An 18,613-nucleotide genomic window follows, 5' to 3' on the forward strand; every position below is an offset into this window, starting at 1 on the left:
GTCTTTGTTTGTATCAGGATGCAGCAGCAGAAACCAAACTCTCCTGGACCTAAACTTAAGTTTGAACCTGAACCTGAACCTGAACCAGGACCTGAACCCAGCTGTGTGTCCATAAAGAGTGACCGGTCTATGGGTTGTCCTATTAACTTTAAAGATGGACAAGCTGTTGATGAATGGTAAGAATTTGAAAATGAACTTATCTGCCTCTCCTGAGAAGAAGAATCCGGACTTGGTCCAGAGCTTTGTAGTCTGTAGTAGGACGATATAATGTGTCAGCAGTGACATCACAGTGTACACCTACTGTATAAATAAATTAATAAAATTAACTTCTTACTTTAATAGTCAAGAAAGAGCCACCGACCGATTATCAACTGAGATGAGACAGCATCTTACATCAGATTACATTTTGGTGAACAGTTACTGATCCACTGTCTTTGTTTTTACCAGGATGCAGGAGCAGAAACCTGGACCTGAACCCAGCTGTGTGTCCATGAAGAGTGACCGGTCTATGGGTCGTCCTATTAACTTTAAAGATGGACAAGCTGTTGATGAAAGGTAATAATTTAAAAGTGAATTTGTTATTATCTGATTCTCTTAGAACTACATAGTCGTGGTTTTGATCTGATGCCCAGTGATACCAGGACCAGAACCACCAGCCAGCTTTGAACTGTCAAACACCTTACTTACGACTGAAAGTCCATCTGTTTTCAGGAACATGAAGAGTTGATTCGTTGCAACAACAAAAAAATGATATGATCATAATTAAGCTTTGGGCTTTGGGAGGATATCAAGTCCATGTGAAATCACAAGTCATTGTTGTTCATTTTTGGTTTTTGTGAACTTGAGTCTAAAGTCATCAGACTCATGTTGTCAAAGTGACGTGAGCTTCTGCTTCAGAGTGCAGCACTAAGAAAAGTTCACATGTTCACAACATTATCTACTCTGAGACAGATCCATTTATAGTATTCATCCTGACACTCAATTCTTGAAATGAGACTTATATATCATTATTGATATAATAATAAAACAGGGCAAATTAATTAATGTATCTGGTTAAAAGTATTTGTCCGTTTGTTTGTATTAGTCTGCAGCTAAGACCTGAACCTGAACCTGGACCTGAACCCAGCTGTGTGTCCATGAAGAGTGACCGGTCTATGGGTCGTCCTATTAACTTTAAAGATGGACAAGCTGTTGATGAAAGGTAAGAATTTGAAAATTAACTTATCTGCCTCTCCCGAGAAGAAGAATCCAGACTTGGTCCAGAGCTTTGTAGTCTGTTGTAGGACTCCAAGATATAATGTGTCAGCAGTGACATCACAGTGTACACCTACTGTATAAATAAATTCATAAAATGAAAGCTGCACGCAGCGTTGGACGGACCCTCGCACCTCCTTGCACGTTGGGGTTACTGGCGGACACCACTCCTTGCGACCGTGCGCGGCACTCAGACACTGCAAATCTTCACCAATGAAAAGGGAACTCCCTGCTGAGTTCAATGATACCTCACACGAGACTCTACGTCACACTGTTCTTTAGCTGTGAAAGGGGGCGTGGTTAAAGCATAGGGGGCGGGCCAAACCATGACCGATGAAAATGGAACTCTCTGCTGAGTTCAAAGATACCACACACAAGACTTCACCTTAATGGGTTAAAAAGAAGTGTGGCCTGAGTATATGAGTGTGGTTAAAGTATATGGGCCGGCTCAGTATCACATGTAGACCACACATTATAAGTTTCATGTAAATCGGATTTTGTTTGTCATATAAGGCGGATTTCCTGTTGCCAGCGGGGGGGCGATATGACCAAAAGTCAGTTTTGGCCTATAGATGACCTCAGGCCTGGACCTATATATATATATATATATATATATAGATAGATAGATAGATAGATAGATAGATAGATAGATAGATAGATAGATAGATAGATCTATCTAGAAATGACAATGTACACTCAAGTTACAACAACTTCTTTGTTCATCTATAAATGCTCCAAATGGCCGCCACACCACGCCCACTTCGTTGGACAAAAACTCATCATTAATGTCTTGAGATGGCACAAAACCAATTTGAAGTCAATCGGATGAAATCTCGGAGGAGTTTGTTAAAGTATAGCACCTTGACTTTTAGGTCTACTTCCTCTTGCCACTAGGGGGTGCTCCTTAGGGTTGAATCCTGAAAAGTTTCAAGCCAATTGGTCAATGTACACTCAAGTTACACCCACTTCCTGTTTTGATAGCGAAACGCACAAAATGGCTGCCCCACCACAGCTTGGCCCTATGACGTAAACTCAAGCTTTTAATCAATTTTCATCTCTAAGTTCTTAAGATGGTACAGATGAAATTTGAAGTCAATCGGATGAAATCTCTAGGAGGAGTTTGTTAAAGTATAGCACCTTGACTTTTAGGTCTACTTCCTCTTGCCACTAGGGGGTGCTCCTTAGGGTTGAATCCTGAAAAGTTTCAAGCCAATTGGTCAATGTACACTCAAGTTACACCCACTTCCTGTTTTGATAGCGAAACGCACAAAATGGCTGCCCCACCACAGCTTGGCCCTATGACGTAAACTCAAGCTTTTAATCAATTTTCATCTCTAAGTTCTTAAGATGGTACAGATGAAATTTGAAGTCAATCGGATGAAATCTCTAGGAGGAGTTTGTTAAAGTATAGCACCTTGACTTTTAGGTCTACTTCCTCTTGCCACTAGGGGGTGCTCCTTAGGGTTGAATCCTGAAAAGTTTCAAGCCAATTGGTCAATGTACACTCAAGTTACACCCACTTCCTGTTTTGATAGCGAAACGCACAAAATGGCTGCCCCGCCACAGCTTGGCCCTATGATGAAAACTCAAGCTTTTAATCATTTTTCATCTCTAAGGTCTTAAGATGGTACAGATGAAATTTGAAGTCAATCGGATGAAATCTCTAGGAGGAGTTCATTAAAGTACGACATGTGGAAATTGCCAAAATTGCACTAATTTTGAACTTTCAATTCAAAATGGCGGACTTCCTGTGGCGTTAAGGGTATGACTCCAATGAGCTTTATTGTACATCTTGACATGCTACATTTGTGTACCACGTTTCGTTAGTCTACATTAAATGTACTGCAGGCCATTTTTGTGGCCTATTCCCGAAACCCTTAAAGCAACACTAGATAACTTTTTGTACCTTAAAATGATGTTTCCAAAATCGTTTCAGTGGTTCATCAACTCATAACAGCGTGAACGGCACTTCTGCATCCGCTTTGCGGCTCTCTACCGGCTATAACCGCACTATGCAAGTTTGCCAGATCGGGTAGTGGATCTGTAGTTCCAATGAGACATAATGGGACAATTCTGCTTCCAACCTGTAGTGGGACAGAAGCGGGAAAAGTTCTGTTGATTTAAATATGTACATTTTCACCAGGCTGCACCGATCCGATATTAGGATCGGATATCGGCCCGATATTGACAAAATAGCTGGGTCGTGGATCGGAAAAATTAACAGATCCCAGGCCGATCCAGTTTTTATTTATTTTTTTCCTCTGTCGCAGCACCGGGACCCCTGTTAACTGCGTACCCTTCTCACTCATGGTAGTAACTTTATAACACAACAATTAATAACCCACAACTAGCTCTCTTTAAAAGGATAAAACATCATAGCATATAACAATTTGTGACTTAAACAGTTTCTAACACTAATAATTTACATTTACAAATGTACACCGCCCAACGGCATGCTGGGTAACATTATAGCTGCTATCTTAGCTAGCCAGGTAGCATAACAGTCTGTTAAGCTGGGAGAAGCTCCGGTCGCTACTGCACATTCAATAACAGAGAAGAAAGTTAGCTAGAGGATGAATAAAGACCAGAGATACACCAGAACTACGTGTGCTCAAGAGAGGAGCCCTCTGTTGTTCCGAAGTTTTTTGTTTTTAAAAAATCGGACATAATTTAGCCACTGTTGTTGCCCGTCGCTCTAACGTCACTCGGCCGGGCTAACGTTACTGTGCTAACATTAAAGACATGTCACAACATTATGAACGCAATCCACCTAGGGTCCCGCTACAGACCGTTGAGAAAGACGGGTTCAGAGCAATGATTAAAACACTGGATTTAAGATGCCTTGCCTCGCTGAAATACGTCCGCCATCCTACTAACATTATTCAAACACCGAAGGAGGCTGACAGCAGAGCTACGTTCAGTCGCCCACTACAACCACACTACAACAACCTAACTTACCTGTGGCCAAGGTAGTGTTTATACAACTAGCTTACAACTATTTTGTTTTGAAAGGGAAACGATGTTAAAGTTGTTTGTATGTGTTAGCTATTCCTTTGATTTGAGTTTATTTTACTACTTTGCAGTTTGCACAATAAAAATAGTTTAGCTTCTGTAACTGTTTCATGGATTCTCCTTCATATAAAGTTATTGTATAATGTCGTGGAGCCAAACCCTTTAGTAATCAAAGCTTTTAGTAAACATGATGACATTAACATGTTTTTGTGATATTATAAACCTATATAAAGGTGGCCCATTATTGAAGGCCCATTATTGTTATTTATTTAAATTTATTTTAAGAAGATTCATTACATTATATTTTCGATTTGAATGCAGAATTGTTTTTTAAATAACAAATAAATAAGAATTCAATACATTACATCTATGTTATTTTGTCTTAGTTAGGAAAGTAATGTTTAGTTAGGAAAGTCTGGTGCCTTTAGTCTCTTCCACATGGTGGAAGGAAGGTATAAGGTGGAAGGTATACAGTTTATTATTAATTCAACAACGGTATCAGCTTGGTATCGGGTATCAACAGATAAACAAAACCCTGGCATCGGTATCGGGACTGAAAAAGTCGGATCGGTGCATCCCTATTTGTAAGTATGTTAAGCCCCTCAAAAAGGCGATTCATTTGCCGGAAGAAGGAACGGAAGATTCCTTCAGTTTCAATAGGGCCTTTGCCACTGTCAGCGCTAGGGCCCTAATTAATTTCATACTTTAATAGTCAACAAAGAGCCAACGACTGATTATCTGCTGAGATGAGACAGCATCTTACATCAGATTACATTTTGGTGAACAGTTACTGATCCACTCCACTGGTCTTTGTTTTTACCAGGATGCAGGAGCAGAAACCTGGACCTGAACCCAGTTGTGTGTCCATGAAGAGTGACCGGTCTATGGGTCGTCCTATTAACTTTAAAGATGGACCAGCTGTTGATGAAAGGTAATAATTTAAAAGTGAACTTTGTTATTGTCGGACTCTCTATAGTCGTGGTTTCGATCTGATGCCCAGTGATACCAGGACCAGAACCACCAGCCAGCTTTGAACTGCCAAACACCTTATTTACAACGACTGAAAGTCCATCTGTTTTCAGGAACATGAAGAGTTGATTCTTTGAAAAGAAAAAAAATTTATATGATCATAATTAATCTTTGGGCTTTGGGAGGATATCAAGTCCATGTGAAATCACAAGTCATTGTTGTTAATTTTTTGATTTTGTGAAGTTGAGTCTAAAGTCATCAGTCATGTTGCGTCAAAGTGACGTGAGCTTCTGCTTCAGAGTGCAGCACTAAGAAAAGTTCACATGTTCACAACATGATCTACTCTGAGACAGATCCATTTATAGTATTCATCCTGACGCTCAATTATCAAATGAGACTTGTATATCATCATTGATATAATAATAAAACAGGGGAAATTGATTAATGTAACTAGTTAAAAGTATTTGTCCGTTTGTTTGAATTAGTCTGCAGCTAAGACCTGAACCTGAACCAGGAGCTGAACCCAGCTGTGTGTTCATGAAGAGTGACCGGTCTATGGGTCGTCCTATTAACTTTAAAGTTGGACAAGCTGTTGATGAAAGGTAAGAATTTAAAACTTTGTTATTATCAGTCTCTCTCGGAGCTTCATGGTCTAGGTTTGGCAATGACCACAAAATGTGGTTTTGATCTGATGATCATTGGTTTAAAGAAATGCCAATAAACCAGAGCACGTTTTTCTCCCATTCCAGAATGCGGTGTGGACTAGTCAGACCTTCCCTTGCAAAGCTGTGGAGGAAGGTCTGGCAATGCGAGACTACTGGGTAGTAGTCATTCAGGCAGAGGGCTTTGGTCTCTTTGTCGACAGGACAGGGACAATGGTGGTCTTCATTAGCCTGGTCCTACCAAGTTTATACATGAGGTCCCTGCTGTTTTCAGGAAAATTAAGAGTTGACTCACTTTACTTTTTAATAAGAATATATAATAATTTCATTATTAACCTTAAGGCTCTTGGGAGGATATCAAGTCGGTCCTGATCAATCGGTCCAAGTAAAGTTACAAGTCCACTGTCATTGTCATCAGCTAAATCCGTGTTCTGGTCACGGTGGCAACAGGTCAAGAAAGGTAGCCCAGACGTCCCTCTCACCAACTTTCAAGCTCCTCCTGGGGGATCCCAAGGCTTGCCCAGGCCAGATGAGATATATAATCCTTCTATCGTGTTGTAGGTCTACCCCGGGGTCTCCTCCCAGCTGGACTTGCCTGGAAGACCTCCAATGGTAAGCGTCGAGGAGAAATTCTTAGCAGAAGACAGAACCACCTCAGCTGGCTCCTTTTGGCGTAAAAGAGCAACAGCTCTACTCCAAGCTCCCTCTGGACGTCGAAGCTCCTTACCCTATCTCCAAGGCTGAGCCCAGAAACCCCGATGAGGACCTCATTTTGGCCGCTTGTATCTTCGATCACTATCTATTGGTCACTACCCAAAGCTTATGACCATAGGTTGCCGAGAGAGAACCATGGCCTCAGATTTGGAGGTGCTGAACCTCATCCCGACTGATTCCCACTCGGCTGCAAACTGTTCCAGCACACGCTGTAGATCAGTCTGAAGAAGCCAACAGAACCACAAAATCTGCAAATGCAGAGAAGCAATCCTAAGGTCATCAAACCAGACACTTTCCTCCCACCTGGCTGTGCCTTGAATCCAGTCCATAAAAATCATAAACAGCAAACGGCCCACGGTCATTGATTTCCTGGTTATGCAGAACCTCTTGTGTTGAAGTTTATGAACTCTTTTTTTTTTCAGGCTTGTCATGGGAAGCTGAACAATGTTCCTCCTTCCATCTAGCGTCTTTGCTGCTGAGGCTTGGAGGAAGACCCAGCCAGCTGTGTAGGTTGCAGATTTTAATAATTGTTCTTAAACTTGATGTTTTCGCCACAGAATTCAGCAGAAGATTTCAGATGGCCTCGGGTGTCAGTCTGCCCAGCTGCATCAAACAGACCTGGACTCCATATTTATGGTGTGTACATGTACAAACTCAGTTTTTACTATTAGCTACAGATTAAATGCTAAACTACCATTCAGATCCCAACAGTCTCCATGCTGCTCTGTTCAGACCAGCATACCTACAGTCTGATGAATCATATGTTGTGTTCTTTATAGAGGTGTACGCAAGATTAAAAAGTTACGATATTTCTAGTTGAGGTTAAAAGTTGTCTCATGATATCAGTACACAAGTGCAGAATTACTTTGGTACTACCGAGGACCAATTCACTTTAACTCAATTGGTGCCAAATGTCTATACCTTAGAGCGTCTTTCACAGAGAGTGGGGCTTAGCTCAGACACACACAATTGTCCGAATTGAATTATTAGGTCTGAAGAGGTTAGTTATAAAAGAGAGAAGCCATTTGAGTTTGTGGCAAAACCTTTCAAGGTTTTCATTTTTCCTTTTTGTGATTTTCGATTGAATAAAAGTCATATTTCATCATTTAGGTTTTCTACAAAATAGTGTTAAAAATCTTGTCTCGTTCTCATGAACCCAATTTTGTCTCGTCTTGTGAGCTGAGTGTCAGGTCACACCCCTAGTTCTTTACATTACATGTTTAGTTTATCGTTCTGTTTCAGCTGCTGGAGGAAAACATCATCACCTTTGTGAAGAACGAGCTGAAGAAGATCCAGAAGATTCTGAATCCAGAAGAGAGTCAGAAGAAGGCTGAGGATGTGTTGGATGGTGAGGATGAAGAGCAGAGTAGGAGCAGCAGAGACGCATTTCTGAAGATTACACTGCACTTCCTGAGGAGAATGAAGCAGGAGGAGCTGGCTGACTGTCTGCAGAGCAGTAAGATGATATAAGATTTAACATGATGGAAAGAGGAAATTAAGTCAAATTGGGAAAAACTATATATATATATATACTATACTGCACATATCTGCATCAGATCCAACGCTGTTTTTCTTAAAAATGATATAGCCTTAAATGTTTAGATTCTCTGATATAATTTGTTGTTTGTTTATTCAGGAACTCATGCTGCAGTATGCCGCCCCAAATTCAAGTCCAACCTGGAGAAGAAGTTCCAGTGTGTGTTTGAGGGGATTGCTAAAGCAGGAAACCCAACCCTTCTGAGTAAGATGTTCACAGAGATCTACATCACAGATGGAGGGACTGTAAAGGTCAATGAAGAACATGAGGTCAGACAGATTGAAATAGCATCCAGGAAAACAAACAGACCAGAAACAATAATCAGATGTGAAGACATCTTTAAATCCCCACCTGGAAGAGATGAACCAGTCAGAACTGTGATGACTAAGGGAGTGGCTGGCATCGGGAAAACAGTCTTAACACAGAAGTTCACTCTGGACTGGGCTGAAGACAAAGCCAACCAGGACATCCATTTCATATTTCCATTGACTTTCAGAGAGCTGAACGTGCTGAAAGAGCAAAAGTACAGCTTGGCGGAACTTGTTGATCACTTCTTCAGTGAAACCAAAGAAGCAGGAATCTGCAGGTTTGAAGAGTTCCGGGTTGTGTTTATCTTTGACGGTCTGGATGAGTGTCGACTTCCTCTGGACTTCCACAACACTGAGATCCTGACTGATGTTACAGAGTCCACCTCAGTGGGTGTGCTGCTGACAAACCTCATCAGAGGGAAACTGCTTCCGTCTGCTCGCCTCTGGATAACCACACGACCTGCAGCAGCCAATCAGATCCCTGTTGAGTGTGTTGACATGGTGACAGAGGTCAGAGGGTTCACTGACCCACAGAAGGAGGAGTACTTCAGTAAGAGATTCAGAGATGAGGAGCAGGACAACAAAATCTACTCCTACATTAGGAAATCACGAAGTCTTCACATCATGTGCCACATCCCAGTCTTCTGCTGGATCACTGCTACAGTTCTGGATAAAGTGTTGAAGACCATAGGCGGAGGAGAGCTGCCCAAGACCCTAACTGAGATGTACATCCACTTCCTGGTGGTTCAGTCCAAACTGAAGAACATCAAATATGATGGAAAATCTGAGATAGATCAACACTGGAGTCCAGAGACCAGGAAGATGATTGAGTGCCTGGGAAAACTGGCTTTTGAGCAGCTGCAGAAAGGCAACCTGATCTTCTACGAATCAGACTTGACAGAGTGTGGCATCGATATCAGAGAAGCCTCAGTGTACTCAGGAGTGTTCACACAGATCTTTAAAGAAGAGAGAGGACTGTATCAGGACAAGGTGTTCTGCTTCGTCCATTTGAGTGTTCAGGAGTTCCTAGCTGCTCTTCATGTTCATCTGACGTTCATCAACTCTGGAGTCAACCTGCTGGCAGAAGAAGAATCAACATCCCAGAAGACTGAAGCCAGAGAAGATGGATCTTCACAGTTTTACCAAAGTGCTGTGGGCAAGGCCTTAGAGAGTCCAAATGGACACCTGGACTTGTTCCTCCGCTTCCTCCTGGGTCTTTCACTAGAGACCAATCAGAGTCTTCTACGAGGTCTGATGACACAGACAGTAAGTAGCCCACAGACCAATCAGAATACAGTCGAGTACATCAAGACAAAGATCAGTGAGGATCTGTCTGCAGAGAGAAGCATCAATCTGTTCCACTGTCTGAATGAACTGAATGATGGTTCTCTAGTGGAGGACATTCAACAGTCCCTGAGTTCAGGAAGTCTCTCCACAGATAAACTGTCTCCTGCTCAGTGGTCAGCTCTGGTCTTCATCTTACTGTCATCAGAAAAAGATCTGGACGTGTTTGACCTGAAGAAATACTCTGCTTCAGAGGAGGCTCTTCTGAGGCTTCTGCCAGTGGTCAAAGCCTCCAACAAAGCTCTGTACGTGCACACACAACTATCCAGATTAAGTGAAGTTTTAATTTAGAGAAAAATACATTGTGTAATAGTTTTTTTGTAATGCTGATTCCACTTCAGGTTAAGTGCTTGTAACCTGTCAGAGAGAAGCTGTGAAGCTCTATCCTCAGTTCTCAGCTCCCAGTCCTCTAGTCTGAGGGAGCTGGACCTGAGTAACAACGACCTGCAGGATTCAGGAGTGGAGCTGATGTCTCCTGGAATGAAGAGTCCACACTGCAGACTGGAAACTCTCAAGTTGGTGTTCAGTTAGGACCTAAGTAACAATTTTCAACAACAACAATTCTTGTATTTCTTGTAACTAACCTTGAATGCCTGTATATATTTTTTTATGACTTTTTTGGTCATACGATTTCCCCCTCTACATGAACTTAATTATTTTCCATGAGCACCGGTGGTTTAAAGCAGTGTTTCTCAAATGGGGGTATATGTATCCCTAGGGGTACTTTGGAGGACTGCAGGGGGTACGTGAGATATTTAACAAAATGTTTTATGTTTTAACAGAACATTGTTCCTCTTTATGCAGACTTTTTTTTTTTCCTACCAAAAATGTGACATTTGTGTAGCCTTCTTTGGACATATTCTTGCCTTCCTTCCTGTGCTTTTTTCCAAGTTACGTCACTGTTTTTGGTACTATTTTGGACCTATTCTTGCCTTCCTTCCTTCTTTCTTTCTACCATCTTTTTCCAAGGTTTTGTCTTTTCTACAGTTTTTGTCTCCTTTTCTCATCAGCATTTACATGTTTTTTTCAGGTACAAAGCTGTTGTTTAGTAAATGTATCGCTGACAGCGCTACACTGTTCCTCTTTATATATACCAAAAAATTATTAGCGCTGGTCAGGGGGTACTTGGCTTAAAGAAACATTTCAAAAGGGGTACATTATTGAAAAATGTTTGCGATCCACTGGTTTAAAAGATACCAGAAGTGCTATATTCTTAAGTAAATCCTTAGTTGGTGACAACAGTGGACAAATGTGTGTGTGTGTGTGTGTGTGTGTGTGTGTGTGTGTGTGTGTGTGTGTGTTTAGTCTCTCAGGCTGTATGATCTCAGAGGAAGGCTGTACTTCTCTGGCCTCAGCTCTGAGCTTCAACCCCTCCCATCTGAGAGTGCTGGACCTGAGCTACAATCATCCAGGAGACTCAGGAGTGAAGCTGCTGTCAGCTGGACTTAAGGATCCAAACTGGAGACTTGACACTCTCAGGTATGGACGGACAGACACGTACTAAGGGACTCTGGTTCATGTTTAATGGAGGATCTGAGTAATGGCGTATCTGATTTTTATTGAAAGTCAGAGGTCTGGAACGATTCATTCGGCATTAACAAAATAAAATTTAATCAACTCACTCATCACTTTAAGCAACGTAAAATCAAATTAAGTACTTGCTTTTCCTAGTCAACTTTTGTACGGATATAGGTAGCTGAAATTCGGTACCAGTACCCAACGGTACCTGTTTTTGCTAGCCTACTTTCTCTTTAACAAAATAATTTATTTATTTTGGAAAAATAAGCCAAACTTATTTATTGTATTTTCCCTCCCAAACAACCTCCAACCTGTCAGTCTGTTCCCAGGGCATTGAGAACACTGTTGTGCTTGTCTCAGAGTAAGTGTTAACCACACTGCGACAGCTTTAGCAGCATTACCCTGACTGTGACTTGAACAAGCTGTAGTGAGAGCTGTAGAGTCAACGTAGTCTCACTCTGTCTCTCGAAAACTGTATTTTATTATTATTTGACCAGCAATTACAACAAAGGGCCCCATGATTTACAGGGCCGGCCCTGACTATAATGGTTACATTTTTGCAATTATTCACAGCCCTGGTGTATGAAGTTGATTGTGTCTTCGTTTCTTCCTGCAGGGTGGACCATGGTGGACCGCAGATTATGAAACCTGGTCTGAGGAAGTGTGAGTATGTTTTAAGTTTGCTCTAAGAGAACCCAGCTGCATGTTACACTAGTTTAACACCTTCCTGGTGCTGGAAGTATGATATTAGATGAGGTTATTTACTATTTCAATGTAAAAATGTAATTTACTGAACAGGATGCTGAGTGCTAAGCAGTTGATGGTGAATTGGCTAAATCTCCCTTTACCAGTGGATGTTATTTTATAGGCAAAAGCAACTATAATGAAATAATCAAGAAACAATAGCACGGTGCTTCCATTGTGGAACTACTTAACTCACACTGGCCAATCATGTATCCGGAGATCAGACTTGTCAGTGTGGTTTGAGGCGGTGTGAGAGTTCCGTACAGGAAACAGGAAACATCACTGTCTCTATCTCTGCCACAAGAAAGTTTTAAAACACCGAACACAAGCACTGAACTGCCCGGAATTTGTGGAACAGCTGAGTGTTTCCTGCCACTCAAAGCACTCGCTATGTCTCGCTCATCTCTTTTCTTTCTCTCTCTCTGTGAAATTAAGCTGCGTTTAACTGCGCTTGAAAGCGCCGGTTTTTCGTGTGAATGCCCAATTAATATTAAAAAAAACCCACTTTATTTTCATCATACTGTCTGTCTGCATATACCTGTATTCACCCTCTGTCTGAAACAATACTTTTGTACAGTTGAGAATTAAGAAACAGACAGGAAATGGGGAAATAGTTAATTATTATTTTATTTTTTGTAATTATATCGTTATCGTGATATTCAACGATGTTATCAGATATTTTCTTATTATGGTGCAGCCCTAGTCCTCCAGTGAAGTCCTGGTTTCTCCCGGTCCTCGGTGAAAGCTGCGGCTGGTGTTTACAGCTGACTGTCCCTCACGGCGGCGCTAGCTTAAACGTCAACAGTTAACAGTTAACACTTTTCCAAAACTAGTGAAAACAAAAACTCAGCTAACCTTCCTGAACTTCACTTAAAACTACGGGATAACAAGTTACCAAACTGAGAGTTACACACGACTGTTAGCTGCAAAAATGATACTTGTGCCAAAACTTTAAAAGTCCATTAGTCTCCAAACATCAGTCAGCTGGACATTAAAGTTAGTTTTTCTCTCCTCTGCTGACTGCATGTTTCTCCCCCCAACGTGCTCTACATGTCCTCTCTGACTTCCTCCTTTCTTTTCTACTCCCCAACAAAGTCATCTGATTGGCTAGGAGTGGAGCTATACAGAAAATAATTCACTTAGATTACTCTGAAAATACATTACACTTCCCTTACCCCTTTATTAAAAGGAGGTGATCCAGCTGTTATGACTAACTACAGACCAATATCAAACTTGTGTGTTTTGTCAAAACTTCTTGAATCTCTTGTTTGTGATCAACTTAAAGAGTTCCTGTACTCTAGTGACCTACTCTCTAAACTGCAATCCGGCTTCAGGAAAAAAACATAGCACCATCACAGCTGCTACAAAAGTGATAAATGATATACTTGTTGCTCTTGATAAAAAACAATATTGTGCTTCCCTTTTTATTGATTTGTCAAAAGCTTTTGACACTGTGGATCATGTTATTTTAAAGCATAGGCTTTTATGTCTGGGACTGTCTAATCATGTTGTTTCATGGTTCACAAATTATTTGAGTGACAGGACCCAGTGCATTAAATGTGATGGTCTGTGTTCTGATTTTTTGGATGTCCACAAGGGGGTGCCGCAGGGTTCTATATTAGGACCCCTCTTGTTCATCATGTATATTAATGATTTAGGACAAGATGTGTCTGACGCTAATATGCATTTTTATGCTGATGACACAATAATTTACTGTTTTGGACAGAACCCTGTTAAAGCTGTAGAATCTCTACAGAAAGCTTTTGACGTGGTCCAGCATACACTTATCCAGCTAAAACTGGTCCTTAACGCTGAAAAGACCAAACTAATGTTGTTTTCAAACAATAAGAAGGTCCCTCAATCTATCCCCTTTGTGTCCACTCTTGAGGGAAATGTCATAGAGATGGTTCACACCTACAAGTACCTTGGTATTTTGTTTGATCACTCCCTGACTTTTAAGCCCCATATAGACAATCTTGTGAAAATGCTTAAACTAAAATTGGCCTTTTTCTTTCGAAATAAATTTTGTTTTTCTTTTGAGGCAAAAAAGCGCCTTGTTAATGCAACATTTTTATCTATTTTAGACTATGGAGACCTGTTGTACATGAATGCTTCTGCTAAATGTCTCCACAAGATTGATATTGCATATCACGCTTCTCTGCGGTTCATTACTAATTGCAAGGTCTTGACCCATCACTGTGAACTGTATTCCCGAGTGGGATGGCCTTCTTTGTCCTCCAGGAGGCTGGGTCACTGGTATACTTTCATTTATAAGGCCATGCTTGGTCTTTTGCCTTCCTACATCTGTAATTTAATCTCACGGAGGAGTGTTGGCTCTCACTGTTTGCGTTCGAATGATCTTTTGTTGCTCGCTGTTCCACTTGCCTGTACAGAACTGGGAAAAAGGGCTTTTGTTCACTCAGCCCCCCACACATGGAACATGTTGCAAAAAGATTGGAAATTGACTGAATTACTTTCATTGAACACTTTTAAGTCCAGATTGAGAGCATTTGAGTCGATTCTTTGTAGTTGTTTTTCATAATGTATATGTAATCGTATTGTATGTTTATAACTTTTTTGCTGCTTCTTGGCCAGGACTCCCTTGAAAAAGAGGTTTTTAATCTCAATGGGACTTTTTTCCTGGTTAAATAAAAAAATAAAAATAAAACAAAGGATTATGGGAAATGTATTTTTCATTGTATTTACACGAAACACCATTTATTCATGTAGTTAACTGTATAAAATAAACACTTTATTTATATTCATTTAACCTTTGTGTTGTCTGCGGGGCAAATTTGACCCATTTTCAAAGTTTCTTTATCAAAAATATGAGTTTCTTTCAACCAAATTAACCAAAAATAACATGGATGGTTCCCAATGACGTTCTTCATAAGTAAAATTAATGATCACTACTTTCATTGAATTTGGGGTGTTTTATTTAATTTTAAAGCATTTGGTGCAATGGGGGCACTATTGCGCTTTACAGCATATGAACACACACACACACACACACACACACACACACCCCACAAACACACACATTCATACAAACAGCAGCTGAGAACTACCTCATGTAATGGATCACATTATTGTGTTTTCCAGCACATGGAAATGCACCCAAACACACACACCCATGGACAACAAACATGCACATGTACAAGTGTGTGCACGCACATGCATTCACACACACACACACACACACACACACACACACACACACACACACACACACAATCGCTTACACAAACGCACACAAATACAAACATACAGACACAACTTCAAACTACAGATTTGTAAATTTGTTGTTGTAACACCTTTGATGTGTCTTTCCTAAACGGAGACAAGACAGTTTTCTGTAAATTAGTTTTGTTGTTTTTGTTACCTCTCCGTTTGTGAATACAATTGCATAAGTTAATTTTTACCTGGGGATATCCTACCTAATAATTGTCACATACCAGCCATTACAGTAATCCAACAATTAATGATCTCGCCTCATTTTACTCAGAAATTGGGTTTATTTTCATGTAATTGAGGTCTGTTGACCATGAATGGAAAAGATAAGTGTAAAACTAGTTGTGATGAGTTGGAATGAAGTTGTCTAGAAGGTGTAAAACAGAATTGGGTGGTCAATTTTGACCCGGGAGGACAAGTGTGATTATTGGCTGCCATTAAAAAAACTGAAATGGTTTCAAAACAGTATCCTGACTAAACTTTGACATATACCAGTCTGTTATAACACATCAACATATGTTCCCGTTGATATCAACTGTTAGACAAAATAATTCATAATTTCATTTTTTTTAACTCAGAAATTAGGTATAATTTTATATAAATGCATTTTTTGACCATAAATTAAAATAGTAAGTGTAAAACTAGTGGTAATATGTTGGAAAGAAGATGTAACACAGAATTGGGTGACATAAATACATGAATCAACAGTCGAGTCAACAGAAAGCTAACTTTGTTTCTTTATTTTTTTATTCACACATAAGTTGTTGTGTTCAAGTAGCCTTCAGTTTTCTTCTCTGTATGTTTTTAAGAAATAAGCATTGAAAAAACTCACAGTTCATAAACACAACACGGTATTATTAATGTCACATAGATGTTTAAAAGGTAATAAAGTGAGTTGAGGTAGATTTATCTTCCAGTTCCTCCCTGATGGGAGACCTGGTATCAGATATACGACACAGACACAAACATACCATAAATACTAATTTTTCATACATAAACTGGTATTTCTATAAAGTGAACATCAGCTAGCAAATAGCAGTTTTAGAAAGCAGATGGTTCAGAGCTGCTTTGTGCTGCAGTAGAAGAAGATGGGACAGTTTTATTAGTGAGACTTTATTCAGTTCATGTTTCTAGATTTGGATCATCAGCTGTCATCATTGGGTCAACACGAGGACAAGAAGCTGAACATTGTTGACATGTTGACTCTCATGTTCACTAACTGTTCATGTTGTTAGAACTGGATTGTTAAACATCACTCAGCTGAATATGAAATGAACGTTTGAATGATTTTCTTTCAGTTATTGTCAATGAAGTTGTTAATAAATCATCAGATGATAACCTGCAGCTGTATTGTGTCTTGTTCTCTCCATCAGATGTCTGTGAACTGGAACTGGACACAAACTCAGTAGCCAGATACCTCAAACTGTCTGACAACAACAGGAAGGTGACACGTGTGAAGGAGCTTCAGTCATATCCTGATCATCCAGACAGATTTGACTGCTGGGCTCAGCTGCTGTGTAGAGATGGTCTGACTGGTCGCTGTTACTGGGAGGTTGAGAGGAGAGGAAAGGTTGTTATAGCAGTGAGTTACAGAGGAATCAGAAGGAAAGGAGACAGTGAAGACTCTTTGTTTGGAGGGAGTGATCAGTCCTGGTATCTGCAGTGCTCTGATGAACGTGGTTACTCTGTCTGTCACAATGACCGTACATCCATCATCTCCTCCTCATCCTCTTCTGACAGAGTAGCAGTGTATGTGGACGTTCCTGCTGGCACTCTGTCCTTCTACAGAGTCTCCTCTGACTCACTGATCCACCTCCACACCTTCAACACCACATTCACTCAACCTCTTTATCCTGGGTTAGGGATCTGGCCTGGTTCCTCAGTGTCTCTGTGTCCTCTGCAGGACTGAGAGTCTCTCCTGTGGACAGAAACACTGACTGAAGATCAGCTGCTGAAATCAAAGTTCAGTCTGTTCACCATCACACACACTCTGCACTGTGAAGCAGATCTGAGACTCAAACACAACAACATTCATCTGATTTCATCTCTGGGATTATCAACATTTGAACTGTTGGACTAAAAACACTTCATGATATGTAACATCTAAAAAATAATCAACTGTTACTGGTTACTATTATGTCCTTTATATTTTGAATCATATTGTAATATATTTAAAATTTGGAAAACAAATGTTTCTCTAAACAATCATCATATAGTCTAATGTTTCTAAATGCTTTTAATAAAATCTATACGTTTCATCTTGAGGGAGATCATTTGTTCATTTGATCATATCATGATTTCATTCATCAGTTGACTCTCTTTACTGAGATTGATACAACAGATATAAGTTAAGTTCTTGTGGGCTATAATCTGTCAGATATAATATAAATCCAGTATTTTTGAGTCAGAAACAACCTTTCAGTGTAAAGGTAGGGGCTGTGATCACTTTTTGGCAGAATAGCGGAAGCGCGTGTCCCTCCCTCCCGCTCCAGGATGGGGGGTGTTAAGTTAACCGACTTGAACTTGACGTGAAAGTATAAGCAGAGCGTCTGTTTGATATAGTTATTTATTCCATACATGAGCACGGCTCCATCATTGAACACAAGTGAACTGGCATACATGGCATACATGCAGGTATGAGAAGCCGTAATACCTCAAATATAACAACCAACACTATTACCGTAATGTATTGATAAGAGCGTTATCCAAAAATGATATTTAACACACAGATACATATTTTGGGAGGAAGACAGTGTTACAATTTATGACACAAATAAATGGGTAAAAACAACTTTCTTCAGAGTTCTCCTCATAGAATTTAAGGTGAAATGTAACATATTCACAACACTCTGTGTATCATCTGTTCATTCTGTTGTTAAAGAGAGAGAGAGAGAGAAGTATGAACTTTTCATTTAATAATCTTCTTCTGACATTTTATATTCCCTGTTTGTATTTTCTGTGACTGAATGTGGTTTTAAATCTGTTGAGGTCTGTTCAGACTGAAAGCAGAGACACTGATGATGTCATACAAAGTCAGAAAATAGAAAGCTAACTGTTTCCAGCAGACACTAAAGAATGATGGAGCAGCAGGAAACAGACCAGGTCAGATAGGAAACAGCTGATTTATTCATCTGACCTGTAGAATAACCTCAATGATTGAATTGGTTTAAATGTCTGGGAATGTGGAACAACTAAATGCAAAATGAATGAAATAAAACAAGGCCACATGCTGATTATTAGTGACTTGATTTGATGGATTTATTCTTCCTGTTGTGTCTGTGTTTAAACTCCTAATTAAAAGGTAAAGTTTCCATCCACTA

General features: G+C 40.1%; 2 protein-coding genes and 1 long non-coding RNA gene across 3 annotated transcripts in view; 2 read left to right on the forward strand and 1 right to left on the reverse strand.

Annotated features, from left to right (window-relative positions):
* LOC116034155 (receptor-interacting serine/threonine-protein kinase 3-like) overlaps nt 1-18,613 on the reverse strand; it is a 412,721-nt gene that overhangs the window by 279,770 nt on the left and 114,338 nt on the right. The window lies entirely within an intron of this gene.
* The window catches only part of LOC116054942 (NACHT, LRR and PYD domains-containing protein 5-like), a 179,421-nt gene that overhangs the window by 97,527 nt on the left and 63,281 nt on the right, over nt 1-18,613 (forward strand). The window contains exons 9-12 of the mRNA XM_036001597.1: nt 448-555; nt 1,085-1,201; nt 5,090-5,197; nt 5,721-5,837. Of these exons, the coding sequence (XP_035857490.1) occupies nt 448-555; nt 1,085-1,201; nt 5,090-5,197; nt 5,721-5,837 (450 nt within the window). The remainder of the gene's footprint in view (nt 1-447; nt 556-1,084; nt 1,202-5,089; nt 5,198-5,720; nt 5,838-18,613) is intronic.
* LOC118495166 lies at nt 17,788-18,610 on the forward strand. Its single transcript, XR_004897492.1, has 2 exons — nt 17,788-17,993; nt 18,047-18,610. It is a non-coding gene; the product is annotated as an uncharacterized LOC118495166 (long non-coding RNA).

This window comes from Sander lucioperca, chromosome 5 (assembly GCF_008315115.2).
Source record: "Sander lucioperca isolate FBNREF2018 chromosome 5, SLUC_FBN_1.2, whole genome shotgun sequence".
NCBI lineage: Eukaryota > Metazoa > Chordata > Actinopteri > Perciformes > Percidae > Sander > Sander lucioperca.